This window comes from Chelonoidis abingdonii, chromosome 14 (assembly GCF_003597395.2).
Source record: "Chelonoidis abingdonii isolate Lonesome George chromosome 14, CheloAbing_2.0, whole genome shotgun sequence".
Taxonomy (NCBI): Eukaryota; Metazoa; Chordata; order Testudines; family Testudinidae; genus Chelonoidis; species Chelonoidis abingdonii.
In genome coordinates, this window is record NC_133782.1 from 8,702,149 (window position 1) to 8,720,544 (window position 18,396).

Below are 18,396 nucleotides of genomic sequence, written 5' to 3' on the forward strand. Positions count from 1 at the left end.
ATTCCTGGTGCAAGATAATGTAACCACATCTTGGTGTCACCAACCATCTCTGCTTGCTAGGGGAATCCCCACCACAGGGGCTGCAGAGCCAATCTCCACTCCTTGAGCAGTCTAGTAACACAAAGGCAATGGAGCAGGTTGAAAATCCTACCCCCCGATAACACTAGATAAAGGAAACTTGAATTAAAGATTCAATACCCAACTCATTCAATTAGTGTTAGGGATGGTTTACAAACTTCCACCAAAATAATGTGACTTGAAACCCATTAAAGTAATTGTGTGCAAGACTGTGTAAACATTCATCTTGGAGTAAAAAAGGGTGATTAAATTCATGTTAGCTAAGGCTGGTTTGTTACTGACCTTAGCTAAATTGACTAACCCCTTAATGCTGAAGGGTCCAAAACTGGATTTACAGCAAAATCTGTTTCAGGAAGCTAACTGAGTTAAAGTCTGCAAGTTGTACGTAAACCACCTCTTATAGCTCACAACCACCATGGTTTAAGAGCTTCCCTGGGGGTTGTTCAGAAAACCAGGACAGACCAAACTTGAAATTCTTGATCTATCTAAGGTAGAAACATGAGCAAAAAAAGTTTGGTTCTTAACCAACTTCCCCACACCACTGACTCCTTCAAAAGAAAAATCCTTTGCAGGGTACCTGTGATTGCTGTTGCCTGCACAAGTGAAAGGGCTACATACTTAAATACAAACCATTTTATGAAAAAAAATGCCTCTGTTGCTGAAAGACAATCATCAGTGAGAGGTTCCAGCTAACCTCTCTTCACTCCCTCAGTTCAGAGGCTGAAGGATGATTAGCTGATGCCTAGCTCCAACCTCCAGCCATTGGAGCGTGTTAGACCTTTCTCTGCTAGATTGAAGAGCCCATTATTAAATAGTTACTCTGCATGTAAGCACTTAGACTGTAATCAAGTCACTCCTTAACCTTCCCTTTATTAAGCTAGCTGAATAGATCATACTCCTAGAGTCTAGCCTGGGGTCCCAAACATTTTGCCAGCACAACCTCCTTTGACTGAGTTATTTCCTTCTGGCACCCCAGACAGAATGGAGGATGCTATTTTGTAGAGCTAAATAGCATCCTCTGCACAGCATGATGTCACATGCACTGCATGTGAGAGCACATCCAACTTCAGGCACCAGCCCAGCAAGCAGCCATGGGAACACAGCATAAGGCACCTAAAGTCACTCAGCACATGGTGCTAGTCTAGGTAATCCTGAGTGTATGTCACCATGTATAATTAATAAGGAACAGAGCTGCTAGCTCATGCTTTGAACCTGTGTCTAATCCTCCTGAAGCTCAAAGGATTCCTAACACACTTTTTAAGTTGGGTTTTAACATATGTACTGCTTTGGGACTATTATGAGTTTAGCTACTCCCAGTGAAGGGGCTAAAGATAGCTAGTGAAGCAATGCTCCTGAGTACATACAGTCTTCAGTCTGTTAGCTGTGGAAGAGAGGACAGCCTGTGGGGGTTGGGGAAGCTGGTACTAGCACTGTGCTTTAAGTGATCTGAAGGATGGTAGTAGCTATTGGTATTATTAGCATGGTGTTGCTTAGTGACAGCAGGCTTGAGGGGAGAAGGGTAAACAGTTATGGATGAAATCTAGTCAAATGAGTAGGTTCAGATCCTGAAGTAAGACGGCAGCAGTTAACAGAATTTAGTAATTTTAGAGAGGTACAGGCCCCCCCTCAAAAATGGTTGTAATTCTAGAGGTAATAGTGAAGTCATCTAGCCCACTTTCTAATACAAAATGCAAGAAAGCTAGGGCCAGCTGCCTGACATGTACAAATTTTGCATTTAGATAAAGCAAAACCCTGTTCTGGGGCATAAGTACATAGTGCAGTGACCTAGTAAGTAAAATAATCCATATGCTATAACACAACAGTAGCAGATCTTATGCCAAATGATAAGACTAGTTCAACCACAAGGTGAAAGAATTAAAATAGGAATGATATGTAGATTCCCTCTTTTGAGCCAATGGCGTTAGTGCTAAGACAGAAGTTTAGCATAAGCCAGTCTAGGACAGTCATAGCTAAGCTTAGCTACTTCTTCCCCTTCCTTTTTAATCAAAGGAATTTGATCTGGCATGAGGTTCCCACTCCAGCGTATTTGCATAAAGATAAATAAATGTGATAACTGAACACTTCAGGCTAAGCTCACAGGAAAGCACGCAGGAGAGATCTTAGATTTGTATGCTGAAATAGTAATATTTGATCCCGTACAGAAAATAAGAGTTCAGCTGCTGCTTCTAATTGTTTCTCCCAGGAGAAGAGAAGTGCTGAAATCTTCATTTCCACTGAATCAAAAGAAGCAGCCATCCAAAATGAAGGAACTGAAGTATGAAGCTGTGGAGGAAGTACAGATTTATTTGTAGGGAAAAACTCAAAGTTAGATATTTCTGGCTGTGATTAACACCAAGCCCATCCTCCATTAGATATTAGGTCTCTGGCTTATTCAAATCAGAGGTTTCAGCCATTAAGCCACTGAACAACACTCCTGCAAACAACCGTTAGCCATTTACAGGAACAAAAATGGGAGACGTGTTAAACATGTACATGTTTATTTATTACAATTTACATTTCTCCATTGCAATGGGGCAGCTCTGTTCTAATTCTTAATGAAGTCCTAACAAAAATAAAGCCAAGCTTTTACAGTAACTTAGTCAATGCATAAATTAAAATTCTGGCTATGAAATGGGTTTAGTTATCAAAGTGCTTTTTCAAAAAAGTTTCCCATCAACCATGAAAGGAACACATGCCTAATAACTAAGCTTAACCCACTTATTCATGCAAATGAGTTTATAACCCCTCCTCCCAATTCACCCCACACCTCTAACAAAAGAACTATGTACAGTTGGGGGGGGTTAGAGAAAACAAATTAAGAACACCCATCTGATAAGCTTCATTACATGGGCTGCCCTTTTAGTTTAGGGAAAGCAACCTTCTATAGTGTTCCATAACAGAGCCTATGAGTGTACATAAAGCTGTTTGCAGTGTTTACGGTTCACACAATCTGGCACTGTTAGGGGCAATAAGTCATAAGCCATCCCTCAAATTGCTCCTTTTGAGAGGTTTCTCCATCTTTATTCTTGCTTAGTTTACAGGTAAGCTACTGCAAGAACATCTCCTGGAGTATTTCACACCACACGTAGGAGATCACTTGCTGTTCTAGCACTCTTATGAGAGGAAATACAGCATAGCACTCTTCCCTACATAGAACTCGGCTAGTTAGACTTTGGGCTTTTCCTCCAAACAGGACTTCAGAGACAGCCCCAAGTGACCGATTGTGCCATTGCATGGAATCATGCAGTATCCCTGAAAGAGTAGTGGACCTGCAAATAACTGTACACTTTTACACTATCACATGATCAGCAGCCACCCAGTATTCAAGTCACTATACACAACCCCTTCAGCAGCAGAAATCTGTACTTCCAGACACCACATGCTACCGAAGTTATGCTGCCTTAATGAGAGATCAGCAGCAGCAAAAAGGTACATTTGGTTGCTCAGAACAAACAAGTTAGCTGGTTTACTTCCAGTGAGCTTCGATTCTGTTTTAAAGAAAGTTAAAATAGCATGATGATCTTCATGATACAGAAAGGGAGTTTTTGTTTCAATGTCAGCAACTTTATAGAGTCCCAGAAAGAAGAACCATATTTTAAGTTGACCTGCACTTTGGGGGGAGGGAAAAAAAAAAAAAAAAAAAAAAAAAAGACTCCAAGAAGATAACCCTGAACACATTCCCGCTTCCAAAAATATTCCAGCTCTCAGATGCTGGTTCAAATTAATCTGAAGCCCAAAATACAAGCAGTAGTACATGAACTTCTGTCATTGACTTTCAGACAGTATACAAGGACTTCTTAGCCCACATTGGTACAGCAGTTCGTTTCATCCTATATACATAATTTTCATCTTCATGGCAGAGGAATTTAGAGCCTGCAGAGAAAGAGTATTAGGCATCAAATAAAGGAGACCAATCCCACCTCTTTCCCATCCATGCCCACAAAAACACCAGTCTGAGATTTGTTCCCCTGATCAAGCTACACTTGCAAAACACTGAGGTTGCATTTGTGATTTAGTGAGCTTTCTATTATCTTGAAGGAAGGAAGGGCCACTTTTATTCAGACTTGGTCAGAATGTCAACCCCAGCAAAGAATAACCATGAGCGGCACGACAATGATGTTAAGGCTGCTCTATCCTGATACCACCCAATATGACAAGAGGATGAAAAGTGAATCCATAAGGAATCACCTTTGGTCTGCTTGCAAAACTAGTAGCCCATGTAAAAACTGAGCAGCTATTTAGACAGCATTTGCCACAAAACTTGCCTCCATTACACTCTTCCAGTACCAGCTCTGAGAGTTGTTTGGTTTCGCCGTGCTCCTCCACTACCCCTTCCACCTCGAAATCCACCACGAAAGCTACGTCCACGAAGAAACCTGCCAGACACGCCAAATGTCTCCGTATTAAGCTTCCTTTCTTCAGCCCATGTTGTACGCCTGGAACTGAACAAGACTGCAGTCAGGCTTGAGTCAAGCATGACCATTATTCCCAAAAACTATCTTCTGAAAGTCCATCTCACTTGTGCAGGAGCGAAGAAATCATTTGTTTTACAGAGATCTAGAAAGACTGATATGCTGCACCCTTACTGCCTTGGACTGTCACACATTAGGGGACGGCTCAAGGGTCATATCTTGTTAGTTACCATTTCACCCCAACTAGAAGCAGGAATCACAAGTGCCTTAAAGGGACCGAACAGCAGTTTCCATAGTCCTGCAGTACCTGCCACCTGTTTTCCTGAAATGCTATGGTACCTTTAGAACAATTAAGTTCTACCAAGTTTCAATCATGACAACCAAGAAAGGAGTTCCTGTTTTAGACTAGCTTTAGTAACTAGAAAGCACTAGACTCCTCCTTCCCCACAAAAAGGGTAACTGTATATCACTACACTACTTATAGTAACTGTATGGAAGAATTATATTTCTTAGTTCCACTGTCAACAAATGAGACTATCGAAGTTGGGCTTGAGTGCAAAGTCTCATTGTTTAAAGATTCAGAATTACAGCAGCCCCTAGAATCAACCAAGATCAGGGCTTTTGTGCAAGCTGCTGTACAAGAACAGGTCCTGGACTCAAGAGTTTACAGTCTAAATAGGGGAAAAGTGTGCAAGGAAACCGATGAAGTGATTTGCCTAAGGCCCACACAAATTCAACAGCAGAGCCTGGATTAAGCATAAGAGGTCCAACTTCTACAACAGAGCTCTACTCTACACCTTTCCCTCTCCGCTCCCCCCTGACAGATAAAGGTGTACATTGATTACTTTGCACTATTTATATAGGAAGAAAGTGCAATTAGTGACTTAGAAGGATAAAAACGCAACTGTGAGCCAAGGAAGTGCAGCATACAGTAATGGGAGAGGGGGGTTAGAACTTCAGAAACAAGTTAAGGGCAATCTAGCCACCATCTGTCTGGTAAGGAGACAGGAATGGACAGGTGATCAGGGGATTAATTTTAAAACCCAAGAGAAATTTTTTAAACAGACATTTAAAGGACACAGTTTAGAGCCAATGTTCTAATTGCTTAATTTAAGGATTTTATTTATCTTTAGGAAATTCTAATGGAAGCATGGAACAACTTGGATTTAGACTTTCCCCTATAAACACTGCAGCACTTGTGCATGGAAGAACAAGCAGCAACTCTCCATAATCTTAATGGAATGGATTCAGGCTTGGAGGACAAACAGTAAAGACTAAGGGTATGGCTACACTTGGAAATGTGCAGCGCTGGGAGTTACAGCTGTGGTCGTACCAGCGCTGCAGTGTGGCCACATTTGCAGCGCTGTTGGGAGTGGTGCATTGTGGGCAGCTATCCCAGCATTCAACTGGCTGCAACATGCTTTTCAAAAGAGGGGGTGGGGTGGAGTGTGACAGGGAGCGTCGGGGAGACAGAGCGGATTTTTGGAGCAGACACTGAGCTCCCTGCCTTGCAAATTCTGCCCATTTCCCCCACCTCTCTCTCAATCACTCTTAAATGTAAAAAGGCTTCAGACCAGGTAAGCAGCTTCTGACTCCCTCCCCCCCACCGTGCTGTTTGTCTCCTCAAGCAAACAGCTGTGAACATTCCAAAGCCTCGGCTCGGCTCGCTCGCTGGAGCAAAGAGCAGCTGTGTTTGGTAGCTCCGGGGGAGTACCTTCCAGTTTGTTGTAGACAGGAATTCTGGGATACCTCTTAATACCCTGGAGGCCAATAACAGCGCTGGTGAGTATCCACACCTGATGAGCAGCGCTGCATCACCAGCGCTGGATTCGCTACACCCGTAGCAGACCAGGAGTACAGCCAGCGCTGCAGCCAGGGAGTTGCAGCGCTGGCTGAGCTTTGTAAGTGTGGACACCGAGTAAGTTGCAGTGCTGTAACCCCCTCAGCAGCGCTGCAACTTGCAAGTGTAGCCAAGCCCTAAGTGGAAAAACTTGGGTAAAGTAGTTTAAGGATATTTTAAAACAGTTTCTAGAATGTCTAAAAGATATTGTAGTTTATGTTATTCCAATAGTTCACCATTTTGATGTCTTGTGTTCAATCTAATATGCCAAAAGCATAACTTTAAGCACTTGTTCACATCTGAGTTTAAGTCAAGTGAATCCCACCCCTCCCCCCCAAAAAAGAAAAACCCCAAGACTGCAATTTGTTCTAAAATCAGATATCACTATTTGTAAGTTTACTAGTATCTAGTGAGCTGTCCAATTCTAGGGCCACATGCCTTCCCAAAGCCTAGTTACTCATCATCCAAAACTTCAGAATCGAAGAAGCCTTTCAAGATGCAGTGTTTCATTTATCTGTGTTCCTATAAATGGCTAGGCATTGCCTAGCATAGTGCTGGCAGTATATTAGAGGTTCTAAGAGGTGTAAGACAGACTGAGCTTCAGAAAGATAATTACCTGGATTTTAGTTCTGAAGAGATGTTGTCAAAGAAAGACTTCGATTTATCATAATAGCAATTGGGTCCAAGAAGGTCTTCATCTGCATTGCCATCACTCTGAGTTGCTACTCCAGGATCACTCTTTTCTTCACCTGCCTCAGCTGTGTCATCTGAAGACAGAAGATGAATTACACTTTCTTGCTGCGTATACCGAAGAGCCATCAATTTCTTCCTCCCTCAAACTAGATCTGAGATTCTTCCCTATTTTAATCAATCACAATTTCTCAGAGCAAGAGGTGGTCTGGTTTATACACCATCCTTAAAATTAGTAAAGCCACTTACATTTAATAAAAAGACAAACCTTTAAAGTTCAGTTTCTTCTTGAATTCTTTATCAAGTTCCTCTCGGTTGAACTGTGCATTTGCACTTTCAAAATCAAAGTCACCTTCAAACTTTATTGTGTTTTCCTTCACAGTGGCTGGTCTATTTTGTCCTCTAGAACGGGTTCTGGTTCTCCTGTTTCCTGAAAGCAGGAGAGTTTAAACACTTGGTAACGCGTAGGAAGGTTAAATGACTTGGTCAAGGCCAGAGAAAACCAGGATTAGAACTCAGGAGTTTCTGGCTTCCAGTCCTGTGATTATGCCACACCTTTTTGAAAGAGACGTCTGAACTTCACTGTAGAAACACATTAGAGCAATATTTTAACTTTTCGGAAAAAACATTCTTGGAAGTCTAACTGTTAAGTTAGATTACTACAGCCAACTTTCCCTGATAGTGTTGCATTCAACTACTATAAAGATAATGCCAAGCAGTCGGTGGGGGGAAATATGAAACAAATTTTCCAAGGAATTTGAAGGAATTTCACCCCATAAATCCACACACATTGGGATATGTACAGATTTCAGGAAACCCACACAAGCCTAGAACCAGTTACATGGTTCTCTACAATACATGAGGAAGACAACTTAGATGAGTTGTGATAACATGATCTGGCTGGTTATGGCTACCTCACATCCCTTTTGAAGATCCTTACACAGTGTGAGGGGTAACCCATGTAAAGATAACAACAACAACGGATATCAAGTTTACATGAGTATACCGGAGTTTCAGGGGAGACGCAACAGATCAAGTCTCCCCTGGTATGTTCGCTATGGCTCTGTAAGGTTCTTGCAGAGGAACCGCTGGAGCTAAGGAAACATTACTTCTGCATGCCTGAATGCTCTTTTGGCTGTTTTGTTCCATGTATCCTCTTTATTTTATTATTGTTTACTATTAACGTGGTGCTGCTCACAAGCTCTTACATTAGCCAGTACTCTCAATTACATGGAGCAGAGAATTAGAGTTCTATAAGGCAGTTTGCATATTTAAGGTCAAGTTAGCCTACCCGATCTTCTCCTTTGAGGTCTTCTGTTTTCATCATTCACCTGGCCTTGAGTTTGCACAGGTGGTGACTGAACTGTATCTACAAAGAAACAGGGAAAGGAAGACCGTTTCTAACCCAAGCATATAAGAATAAAGTTAACTTTCAACTTCTAAGGTATGCTGTCTTATCCAGCAGGCTTAAGGACTGTTGTAAGTTCCTTCAGAAAAATGTTGAAGTAAGCCCTACCAAATACCATTTGAAAACAAGACTTTGGTAATACCATTTGTCTTACTACTTTGTGGAATCTGCCTTCCATTGCGTTGGATCCCGGAAACTACTTTTGCTGGGGGTGGCTTTTTTTGATTCATGTTATCAACTGGACCAGTCTGAACAGCCTGCTCCACCATGGGGCTTTTGCGAACTGGGGGAACCAATGGGAAACCAGTACCTGGAAAAACAAAGAGATGATTACAATAACTAGTTTTTAGTTGCATTCTAGGAATTACTGTGTGAAAAAATTACAACAGTGCTCATGAACCCCAACTACCTCCATGATCAAAAACAGATTTCAATACCTGTGCAGAACCTCCTAGGCACTTCCATTATTCTGCTATGGGGGTTTGGTATGCGTCTCACTACACATTTGAGTAACTGTTGGCATACAAGTTTTGGCCCATGAGCTCAGGTCCATAAATCAAGTCAACAATTTTACCCTTGAAGAATGCAAGTTAACTATTATGATAAAGGAGCAAATTGGTAAGGACAAAGTTAGGCATATCAAATTAAGATGTCACTATATATGCAATAAGCTTCCAAAATATACAAATTCCCATTTCTCTTCATTAGCTATTCTTGTCTGTGTATGATTTTACAGAATAAATATATTTTTTTACCTAAAAGAAGCTTGCTTCAGACTTTTCCTGAAAGTACTTCATTTTCAAAACAGTTGTGAATGTCAGTGTGCATATTCTTTACTGCATCAATAGCTTAGTCTTACTGTACACAGCTTTTTGATATGCAGAACCAGATTAATGTGGCATCAGTGTCAGATCTATTGTTAAAATAAATGTTTAATGGCTCTACTAGTTATGGTCCATCAAGTATGAGTCATGTTTATATGCATTTGGAAGTCCTTCCATAAGGATACTACATCAAGCAGTTTGGTACTGTTAAACTACCAAGAAAACCCAGAAACAAGCTGAAACTAGTCCAGTCTCAATGTTTCCTAGATATTAAAGCACACAGTATAGGAGTTAGAGAGTAACATTTCAACCTTAACCAACCTCCTGGACTTTTGTTTCAAGACCTTTTTTCACACTATGACACAGTTAGGCAGTTATATCAATGGTGTGAAGTACAACAAGCCATATTAGAAAGTTAAAATAAACCTTCAGACAAATATTCATTCCCTATGGTTGCAAAGAAGTTTATGTTGGGTACTTTGAGACATCTCACACAATTCTTTATATGAACATAAAATCTGATGAACAGAATGTTAGGTAGTTTTGCATAAGTGAGGAGAGATATTTGCTTCCATGCAACAGGTTCAGTTTAAGATCAAGAAATGCATTACATTACACAAGCCAAGCCATTGCTTATTTTAGTGCATCCTGAATCTGCATTCTATTTCTAGAATTCTCTATTGTGCCACATACTAATCTAGTACACACTTAGGACTTTCACACAAATAAACCAGAAATACCACCCTTAGAGTATGTCTAGAGATTAAGCCTTCCCTGTAGTTACTATCAGCAAGCATCATTTTGAAGCGTACTTTAGTTTGATCTTTGATATGGTACAAAGAGATAGATATGGGCCAAAAAGAGGGGGGCGAAGCTACACATGTTTGCTTTCCAACTTGACCCAAGCATTTAAGTGTGGATTATAAGCAGATTCATGACAGCTACCTGCACACCTGAACTGTACCCACACTATCTGCCCTGAAAACACTGCAAAGCTCTTCAATCTAGTTTTCCCTTCATCCTACTTTTGAACTGGATTCGCTATAGTGCATAAAATTTAAGATCAATCAACTGTCATGTCTTTGTTCAGATATGATAGTTTCCATGAATGCAGATTGTCAAACAAAAGGCTCAATCAGTAAAGCATGAATACTGCATTCATGCAACACCTACTGAAGCAGAGAGCTATTTACAGTGGCCCATGTCAAGTGTGGAATGCATTAAAAAATTCCTTTCCAATTAAAATAAATACTTGAGCCTTCTCCCATTTGTTAAGGACCTAGCTAATTAGCAGTTACTAAGTTTGGGGTATCATAGCCCTACCCAGAAGCAAAATTTGTATCTGCATCTGAGCCACAAAAATGATCTGTGGATATCCACAGATACAAAGCAGATATCCATGGATTTGCAGGGCTCTAAGCATCATTCCTTCCTCTACTGAAAGGAAAGGTTCATTTCATGCCATTCTGTAAGCTAGCAATAAATATCTATTATGTCCCGACAAGCAAACACCTTCTGCAGCCAGCCTTCCCTACAAAGACTAACCACTATCCTATACTTGTTCACTTTCCTCAGCCCCCCCAATCAGTTCTTCTAGGGTATCAGTAAGCCAGAGCTCTAACAAATGGTCAGAAACAAAGCAAGAACTAAGAACAATGTATCAGTTTTTGCTACAGTTACACATAAGTAGTCATTTTGAGAGGGTTAACAAGCAGAATAGAATGTTCTGCAAACACCATGCAGGTTCTTCCAAATATTTGGAGTCCTCAAACTGCTGTTACCCTTGGAAGAGAGCTGATGTGGCTCGGAAGACATGTCAGGCTCTGAAACAGGTTGTGGAGACGGAGAAGAGCTAGGGCTGGAAGCAGCTGCTGATGTTGGAGGGCTTACCAGTTTCTCTAAAGAGACAGAGGGGAGAAGAGAAAGCAAAAAAGGTACACAAATAAGGCAAGGTAGTTGAGACACTGAGGACTTGGAAAGAGATAGATACAAGAAGTTACCTAGAATAGTATTGAGATGCTACATATTTGGAGTCCTTTCCTATGGTACTGAGAATTTTCTTTATCAGCGTGCAGAATATGCAGGGTATCAAACTAGAAACAGACTATGTCCTCACTGAGCCAATAACCAAATGTTTAAGCTTATATGTATAGTACTTTCAAATAGATGCTATTAGACTCATTTACTGTTCTTACTGTCTCTATAAAGACAAATTTCTTACTTTAATATTTTTACAATTAAGCCTCATTTCATAAGGCTGGTTGTTTTAACTGCTGACAGAAGATAGTCAATCAATTCAGAAAATGTAGTTATTAGTAACACTAAAGCACAAACCGTTGTGAAACCATGCCTTAAAGACGGGATACAATTTCAAAGAGCACATCAAGCTTTTACTCACCTAAACCTAAAGAAGCTGCATATTGCTGGCTAAGTAAAGAGCTGGCAGCAAGCTGGCTGTAGTGCTGCATGCCTCTAAATGGACTATAAGGCACATGTGGCTGGAAAGATGATGTAGAGGCAGAGCCCAGTGAAGACTGCATAACAAGAGAATAGTGTAAGTACATTTTCACTTACAGTTTCTGAATTCTTGTATTTCCTGTTTCTCCACTATCCTCACAGTTAGGGATTTAGTGCTTTTAAGGTATTAAAAGTAACAAGACTGTTTAAAATGTCAATTTATGAAAATATTTAAAGATAATTGACCCAGGTGAAATTGCTGTGTAAATTAAAATCTGGACTGCTTACTAGGTTCAGTGCTGCAATACTCTGGCCACAAAGACTAAAGGAAGTACTGGGTTGAAAACCAGTGTTTCCACTTGAATGATTACAGTTCTTGGAAACATTTACACTGACCTTTAGTTTTTTTAACACCGTCTTTTAACCCGAAGACTTGTGGTTTAGGTCAAGCTTTGAATTGCAAGTATTTTACCTCAAAACTTTCTACCACCATTTCAAGTTGAAATTCTTACTTGGACAATGGCAGGATCCTGAGGCAGAGTATGTTGAGCTTTAGGAGGCTCACATACAGTAATGTCTTTGATGTCACTTCCCCGGAAAATTATGTATTCATAAATCTCTTCTCTTGGAGGAGCAGGTCTGTCTGTGGGACGGTCTTCAGTACCAAATGACCTCACTTCAGCATTTAAGAGAGAAAGTAGTAGATATTAGCCTCTATTAGTACTGCAACTTGTTTCTCCAGCACTATATAGTTTCTGGTGAAGTTTAGCTTTATGCCATAGCAAAGGGCATGTACTCAAGGCTCTAAGGATCCCTGCTATATTTAACATACATATACACACACAACTCCCACCCCCAGAAGTCAGGTCACAGTTAGAACGAACAACTCCTGAGCCCCCCCACACATCTGATTTTTCCAAAGCCCATCTAACAGTAGTCCATGTAAACAGATGATCCTTAAAGTCAATGACTTGCGCTATTTGGTATTGATGAAGCCTGTTTCTAACATGAGCCGCCACCACCCCCTTACCTCAGACTGCTCTACTGTCAGCCTCTTAAACTGAGGAATCCAGCCTGAGTTCCTCCAACCACAACTGTGGCAGAATAGTACAAGAAGAGGGGCTGTCTCAGCCAGCAAGTCCCAACTACAGCTGAGTAAATAACGGACTGTTTTGTTCGCTGGCAATGCCAAAAAATTAAATAGTTTGGGGTCAAACATTCTCATTTGCTGAATCTTTCCAAAGAGACAAAAACATCTGATTGATCCCCAGCCACAATCTGGGCAATGTGTCAAAAGCAAAGGAGAACTAGGTTCACATCACACCTAGAGCAGCAGCTCTTTTATAACCTTTAGTCCAGTGGTTTGGATACTCACCTGGGCTGTTCTTACAACTGTCACTGGAATAGGGAAAAAGCGAGGCTGACTCTTGTCTGGTGGTTAATGCCCTCCCCTAGAATGTGAGATATTCAAGTTCTAGTTCCTGCTCCAATGACTAGTGTGTTTAGTAAAAAAAGTGAACAGCTGCTACACAAGAGACTGAGACAGCCTCATATCAGAATCTGTCATAGCCCAGTGGCAAGGCCACTGGCCTGTAATGTGGAAGACAAGTTAAAAATCTCTCCTCCTACCCCTACAAGTATTTTGTTAAGAATTTTCCTTTGCTTTTGGCAAAAAATGCCCCTCCCCTCAAAAAAAGTCAGGTATAGTTGAAACAAAACATTTTGTTTTGACATCAAGATGGAGGTTTTTTAAAAAAATTACTTGGTCACAACTGTTTGATGAACTCAACACAAATTCACAAATACTTCTGGTCAATCCAAAATTGTTTTTCACAGAACAAGTTAATCAAAATAATTTCACCCAGCTCTAGTCCCACTCCATTTAAAGCTTTAGAGTTCAAACCATGACATTATATTTAATTTTTCATGAAAGTGTGGTAGGTACAGGTAAAGCACAAGTTAATACACATTATTCACCTCTCTCCATTCCCAGAGTGGAATGTCACTGATTTCATGATTAATACATATACTGCCTGCCTTACATCTTAAGCAAAGAACTCAAACACAGCTTAACTACATTTTGCAAACACTGCGCTATCACTAAACTCCAAAGTTGCACTGAATGGACTTCTGGATTTCCAGTTTCTTGAAGCTCAGACTAAGATGTTGCTCATATTTGAGCAGGACTAGTGTCATTCTCCTTACAGGTCAGTGCAGAGCACTACATGTGCCACATCCTTGGACCAGGAGTAGGACACTAGTAACTGATTAATGCTCCTCTCTGTTCCAGCAGTGCCGAGTCTGCAAAAGCCTTTTAAGGTACCTCAACATCACAAGCTAAGGGTGCTCTGCGATCTGTACAGGCTGCCCATCATTCTCCAGGTGGAGTTTAACATGTTTTGATGTGTAAAAGCCTAAATGGCCTGAGACCAGCCTATTTGAGGGACTGCCTCTCCCCATGCCATACTGCTGTATCGGCAGTCAGCAAAGGCTACCCAAGCTGGATCCCCTCAGAGGTAGCAGCTAGCAGGGTGTTCTGTGATAGCTCCAGAACTCTATAGTTTGGTTCTCCCTTGGTTTGAAATAGCCCAAATGTGGTGACCTTCCAGGCATGCTACAAAAAAAATGTCAGTTTGAGAAAATTGAGAGTATACCTCTACCTCAATATAATGCTGTCTTCGGGAGCCAAAAATATCTTACCGTGTTATAGGTGAAACCTCATTATATTGAGCTTGCTTTGGTTCGGAGTGCTCAGCCCCCCCCGAGTGCTGCTTTACCACGTTATATCTGAATTTGTGTTAGATCAGGTCGTGTTATATCGGGGTAAAGGTGTATATGTACCAAAAAGGTAAGGGAATGGGAAAGGAGTTTTTATAGATGTCTGGGTTAGTTCCTGCTGACATGATTATTTCTGTACTGCTAAGATCTTACCGTTCTGTCCAATGTCCTAGGTGTCCTAACATTTTAGAAGTCTGTTATTGCAAATCTTTTAAATGGACATTGCTAGCTATCTGCAATTTGAGAGATTCTTTCTAGAGTTCAAAATGCTTCTCTACTTCTCCAAACAAATCAAGATCTTATTTATGAGCTACACTTCTGTCACAATGGCATGGGTCTAAATATGACTGCAGCACTATTATTGTGATCAGGCATCAGAAAACACTTGACATAAATCCTGTAATTTAAGGAATCTTAGTCTTAGCAAAAAAGCAAAATTTGATTTGAAAAAACCTATAAAGTAGCATTTTAATAACGGAATATGAATCTGCCAGTAAAGAAATTAAGTTACAACACAGATGGCAATATGCTGCAGGCAGTGCACCAAATTAAAAGTGACCAACATCCAAAATATTAAGACTTATAGCTTTATTTCTAAGGCAAACAGCATGTATTTTTCCCTACTAATTTAATACATATGAAGACATTCTTCTAGTACAGAGGTCCTGTGAAAGGCACTCCACTTAAGCTCTGAAGTAGTGAGTGCTAGGTGGAAAACAAAGGCTACAGAAGAGACTGCTGTATCCCACTCATTACAAAGGAGGCTCTGAATCAGCAGTGTTGATAGGACATGGGTAAAAAAATTGCATTTGTGTATATATGGATGCTAGGACTTCTGCTTAAAGGAGCAAGCAGCCACAGCCCTGCTGTTTCAGCTGACAGCCAGCCATGTTGGGATCCAACTGAATTCCATTCTCTTCTCCCAGCTTCCTTACATACAATCTGTTACTCAGGCTTTGTAAAGGATGTGATGAAGTACATAGCTTTAGATACATGTATGCCTATGTGGAGGTCAATCCCGAACGGCTACATCTCAATATTTGAAGTTAGTCAGATATCTGAAATTCAGAATAACTAACTAAGTAGGTTTCAAACATCCAAGTTAGATTTTCTTTATCCATAGTCTGGCACACAGGGACTGTGGACCAAGAAAGACTGTCTGGATCCCCTGAATGCTTCCCACTATTGAAAGATGAAAAGATGAGATCCTTGAATCTGATGCAGTAAGAGATTGCTAGAGGAAGGATTAAAGTTTGAGAAACAGGCAGAGTTCAATGATTTTAGAAGTAACATTTTCAACAGACTGGAGAGGAAGAAGTGATGATGAGGAAAGTTATCCATTACAAAGGCATAGTCTTCCCCCCCCATGAGGAAAATGAGGAAAGGGTGAAATGTGAAGATAGAGAAAGCAACAAAATTAAAGATACAAGGAAGAGACAAAGAAAACCAAAGCTCACACTGAGACAAGAGGCTGGAAATACAAGAATAGTGGCATGAGGATTAGAAAAGCAGCATAGAAAAAATCTGGTTTGAGAACTGTATGAGATGGCAAACAGAACTAAGATTCTAGACAGAAGCAAGTTTGGGAGTCACTTATTTTCATCTACCACCTACACAAGAGACAGCCAAAGACTAGGAGAGAATCAAGATCAGTATGCCCAAGGGCAGATAGCAAAAAAGTGAAGAAGCAGTCTGCAAGATAGGAGAACCAGAAAAGCCCAAGTGTCACTCAGGTAAACAGACTGAGGATTAATTATCCATATGATTTAAGGACACTGCACAAGAGATTACTATTTCAGAGCATTATTCAGTTTGAACTTAGTCCAATTCTTGATCACAAGTATTAAAATGAAGAACCAAGCTTTAGGGTTTATATATTTTACGCAAAAATGTAATAGAAATTTAGATTCCTCTATTTCACTCTGATCTGTTATTCACCCACTCCAAACACTGCAGAATTATTTTATCATCCAAATATATGAAGTAGGAGAATAAAAATCAATTCAATTGTTAGAACAGAATTATGACTAAATTATTGTAAGAGAAAGAAGTGGGGTAGTTTAAGATTAACAGGTGAACTTAAGATACTAGCAGCGCTTCCACATATTTTCTTCACAAAAGAAGCTGAATTACTGCACTATGTTTGAGAAATTAAACAGGAGTCCCAAAAAGGCCTTGTAATATTCCTACCAGCTTCCAAGTAAGGTGCAGTATATCCAGCATTTAGTTCTCTTGTGAATATTTGATTTTCTTGCATTTGACCATTTGCTCTACAAGCCAAGATCACTATACTATAGGAGGTAGCTCTGGCACTGTAAAGTAATTAATCAAATGCTGAATCATGAAAGAGGCCACAGCTAAGTGAACCAACCCCGGCTGTAATTAATGCTTTGCTCCTCAGTCTGCCTCCGCACTTGAGCTTGGGCAGGTTGGTATTTCAGAGCTGGAGTCAGCCATCCCCAGACTGAAACAAGATGCGAGGTCCCTGGGGCTTTCGCCAGAGCTCGCCTGCAGAGCAGCTTAGCTCCAGCTGCTGCCTGTTTACACCTCCCGGGCCAGGAGGCTCGGCTCATTGTTCAGACGTGTGGGGGGCGAAGGAGCATCCCAGACACGGGAAGAGACTGAACATGGACTGAAGTCGAATTCCAGGCAACAGCGGGAGAGCGCAGCCTCGGAGCCGCGGCAGGGAGACGCTGCCGGGGCCCAGAGTCCGAGTCCGAAGGTGGCCAGCCACGGCAGGTTTCCCGGCCCCAGCGGGCCCAGGCACGTCGTTCCGCAGACCCCGCATCGCTGCCCGAGGCGAGCCGACGCCGAGAGTCTCCGCTGTCTCGCCCCGCACCAGGCGTCGGGTCCCGCCGACCCCGCCCCCACCCAATTCTCCATCGAGCAGCGGGACGGATGCCCAGGCCCGACTTCGCCGTCCCCCACAGGGCCAGCCCCGCTGTGGGGAGAAGCCGCCGCCGTGAGGAGGATGCCCGGCCCGGCCGCCCCTCACCTTTGGCCAGCGCCACGGTGGAGTTCTCGGTGTCGATGGTGTAGAGGATGCCCTCGTAGCGGATCTGCGCCTTGGAGATGAGGCTGATTTTGCTCCCGATGTAGGGGGTGCCCGAGCTCATGGCTCCGCTGGGGCAGGCCGCGCGGCCTCGCGAGGGGCTGAGGAGAAAGCGGCGGGTGGCTCCGCTCGGCGGGGTAGGCCCTGGCTAGACGCGGGGGAGAGGCCGCTCAGGTAGCTGCACGGCCAGCCCCGACTCGCCCCCTCACACACTGCAGAGTCGGGAGCCCCGCTAGCGCCGTCTGCGCCTTATATAGGGCTGGTGCGAGAGCGCGCATGCGCCTCTCTCCGTGACTGACCAGACACGGTCAGACGAGAGTCACGTGATGCTGCTGGCAGTGGGTGCCACGTGCGCCTGCTCCTTGCGCCGCGGGGCAGAGAGCGCGGTCAGGGACCCGCCGTCTGACCTCGCTCCGATGCAGGCGCAGGGCAAAGCGTAGCGCTGTGCAGGAGCCCACGGTCAGCATGCAGTCCTGCAGCGGCCACCCGCCCGCGCTCCTCCGCTCCAGGACCTCAGGGTCAGAAGCCCACCCAGCCACCACAAGCGTTAAACAATTACTAGTCAGGCCCCCCCCAGATCATGAAATTCTTAAGATGATACGTTTTGGGTTCTCTTTGTTTGCCTTCTGGTGGTTAAGCTTTGAGGTGACACTTGGGTCACATCCTCCAGCCTGTCTGTACAACCGCAAAGGCTAGACACTTCCTTCTGAAAATTTAAATTTTCATCTTTTGCCATCGCTCCAGAAGCTGCATCTTTAAGGATGCCACAAGACAGGCCATGAGATTACCAAACATAGCAACATGGACTGTAGGTAACTGGGCCCTGTGGACCCCATGCCAGCAGTGCACTCTGCTGT

The 18,396-nt window shown here is 42.4% G+C and overlaps 1 protein-coding gene across 3 annotated transcripts; it reads right to left on the reverse strand.

Moving 5' to 3' along the window:
• Positions 1–1,332: 1,332 nt before the first annotated feature.
• Positions 1,333–17,864, reverse strand: LSM14B (LSM family member 14B). Of its 3 annotated transcripts, none has more exons than XM_032802294.2 (10): positions 17,483–17,849; positions 12,222–12,385; positions 11,651–11,786; positions 11,034–11,150; positions 8,571–8,738; positions 8,312–8,389; positions 7,289–7,450; positions 6,947–7,097; positions 4,344–4,520; positions 1,333–2,361 (listed from the first exon to the last, which is right to left on the reverse strand). In XM_032802294.2, exons 1-9 carry the CDS (start codon positions 17,601–17,603, stop codon positions 4,349–4,351), a joined length of 1,269 nt encoding a protein of 422 aa, XP_032658185.1. In that variant the 5' UTR covers positions 17,604–17,849; the 3' UTR covers positions 1,333–2,361; positions 4,344–4,348. The 3 variants fall into 3 exon arrangements, with proteins under 3 accessions (XP_032658185.1, XP_032658184.1, XP_032658189.1); XM_032802293.2 differs by lacking the exon at positions 1,333–2,361 and adding an exon at positions 2,560–3,951; XM_032802298.2 differs by lacking the exons at positions 1,333–2,361; positions 11,034–11,150 and adding an exon at positions 2,560–3,951 and having other exon boundaries at positions 17,483–17,864.
• Between the last annotated feature and the right edge of the window lie 532 nt (positions 17,865–18,396).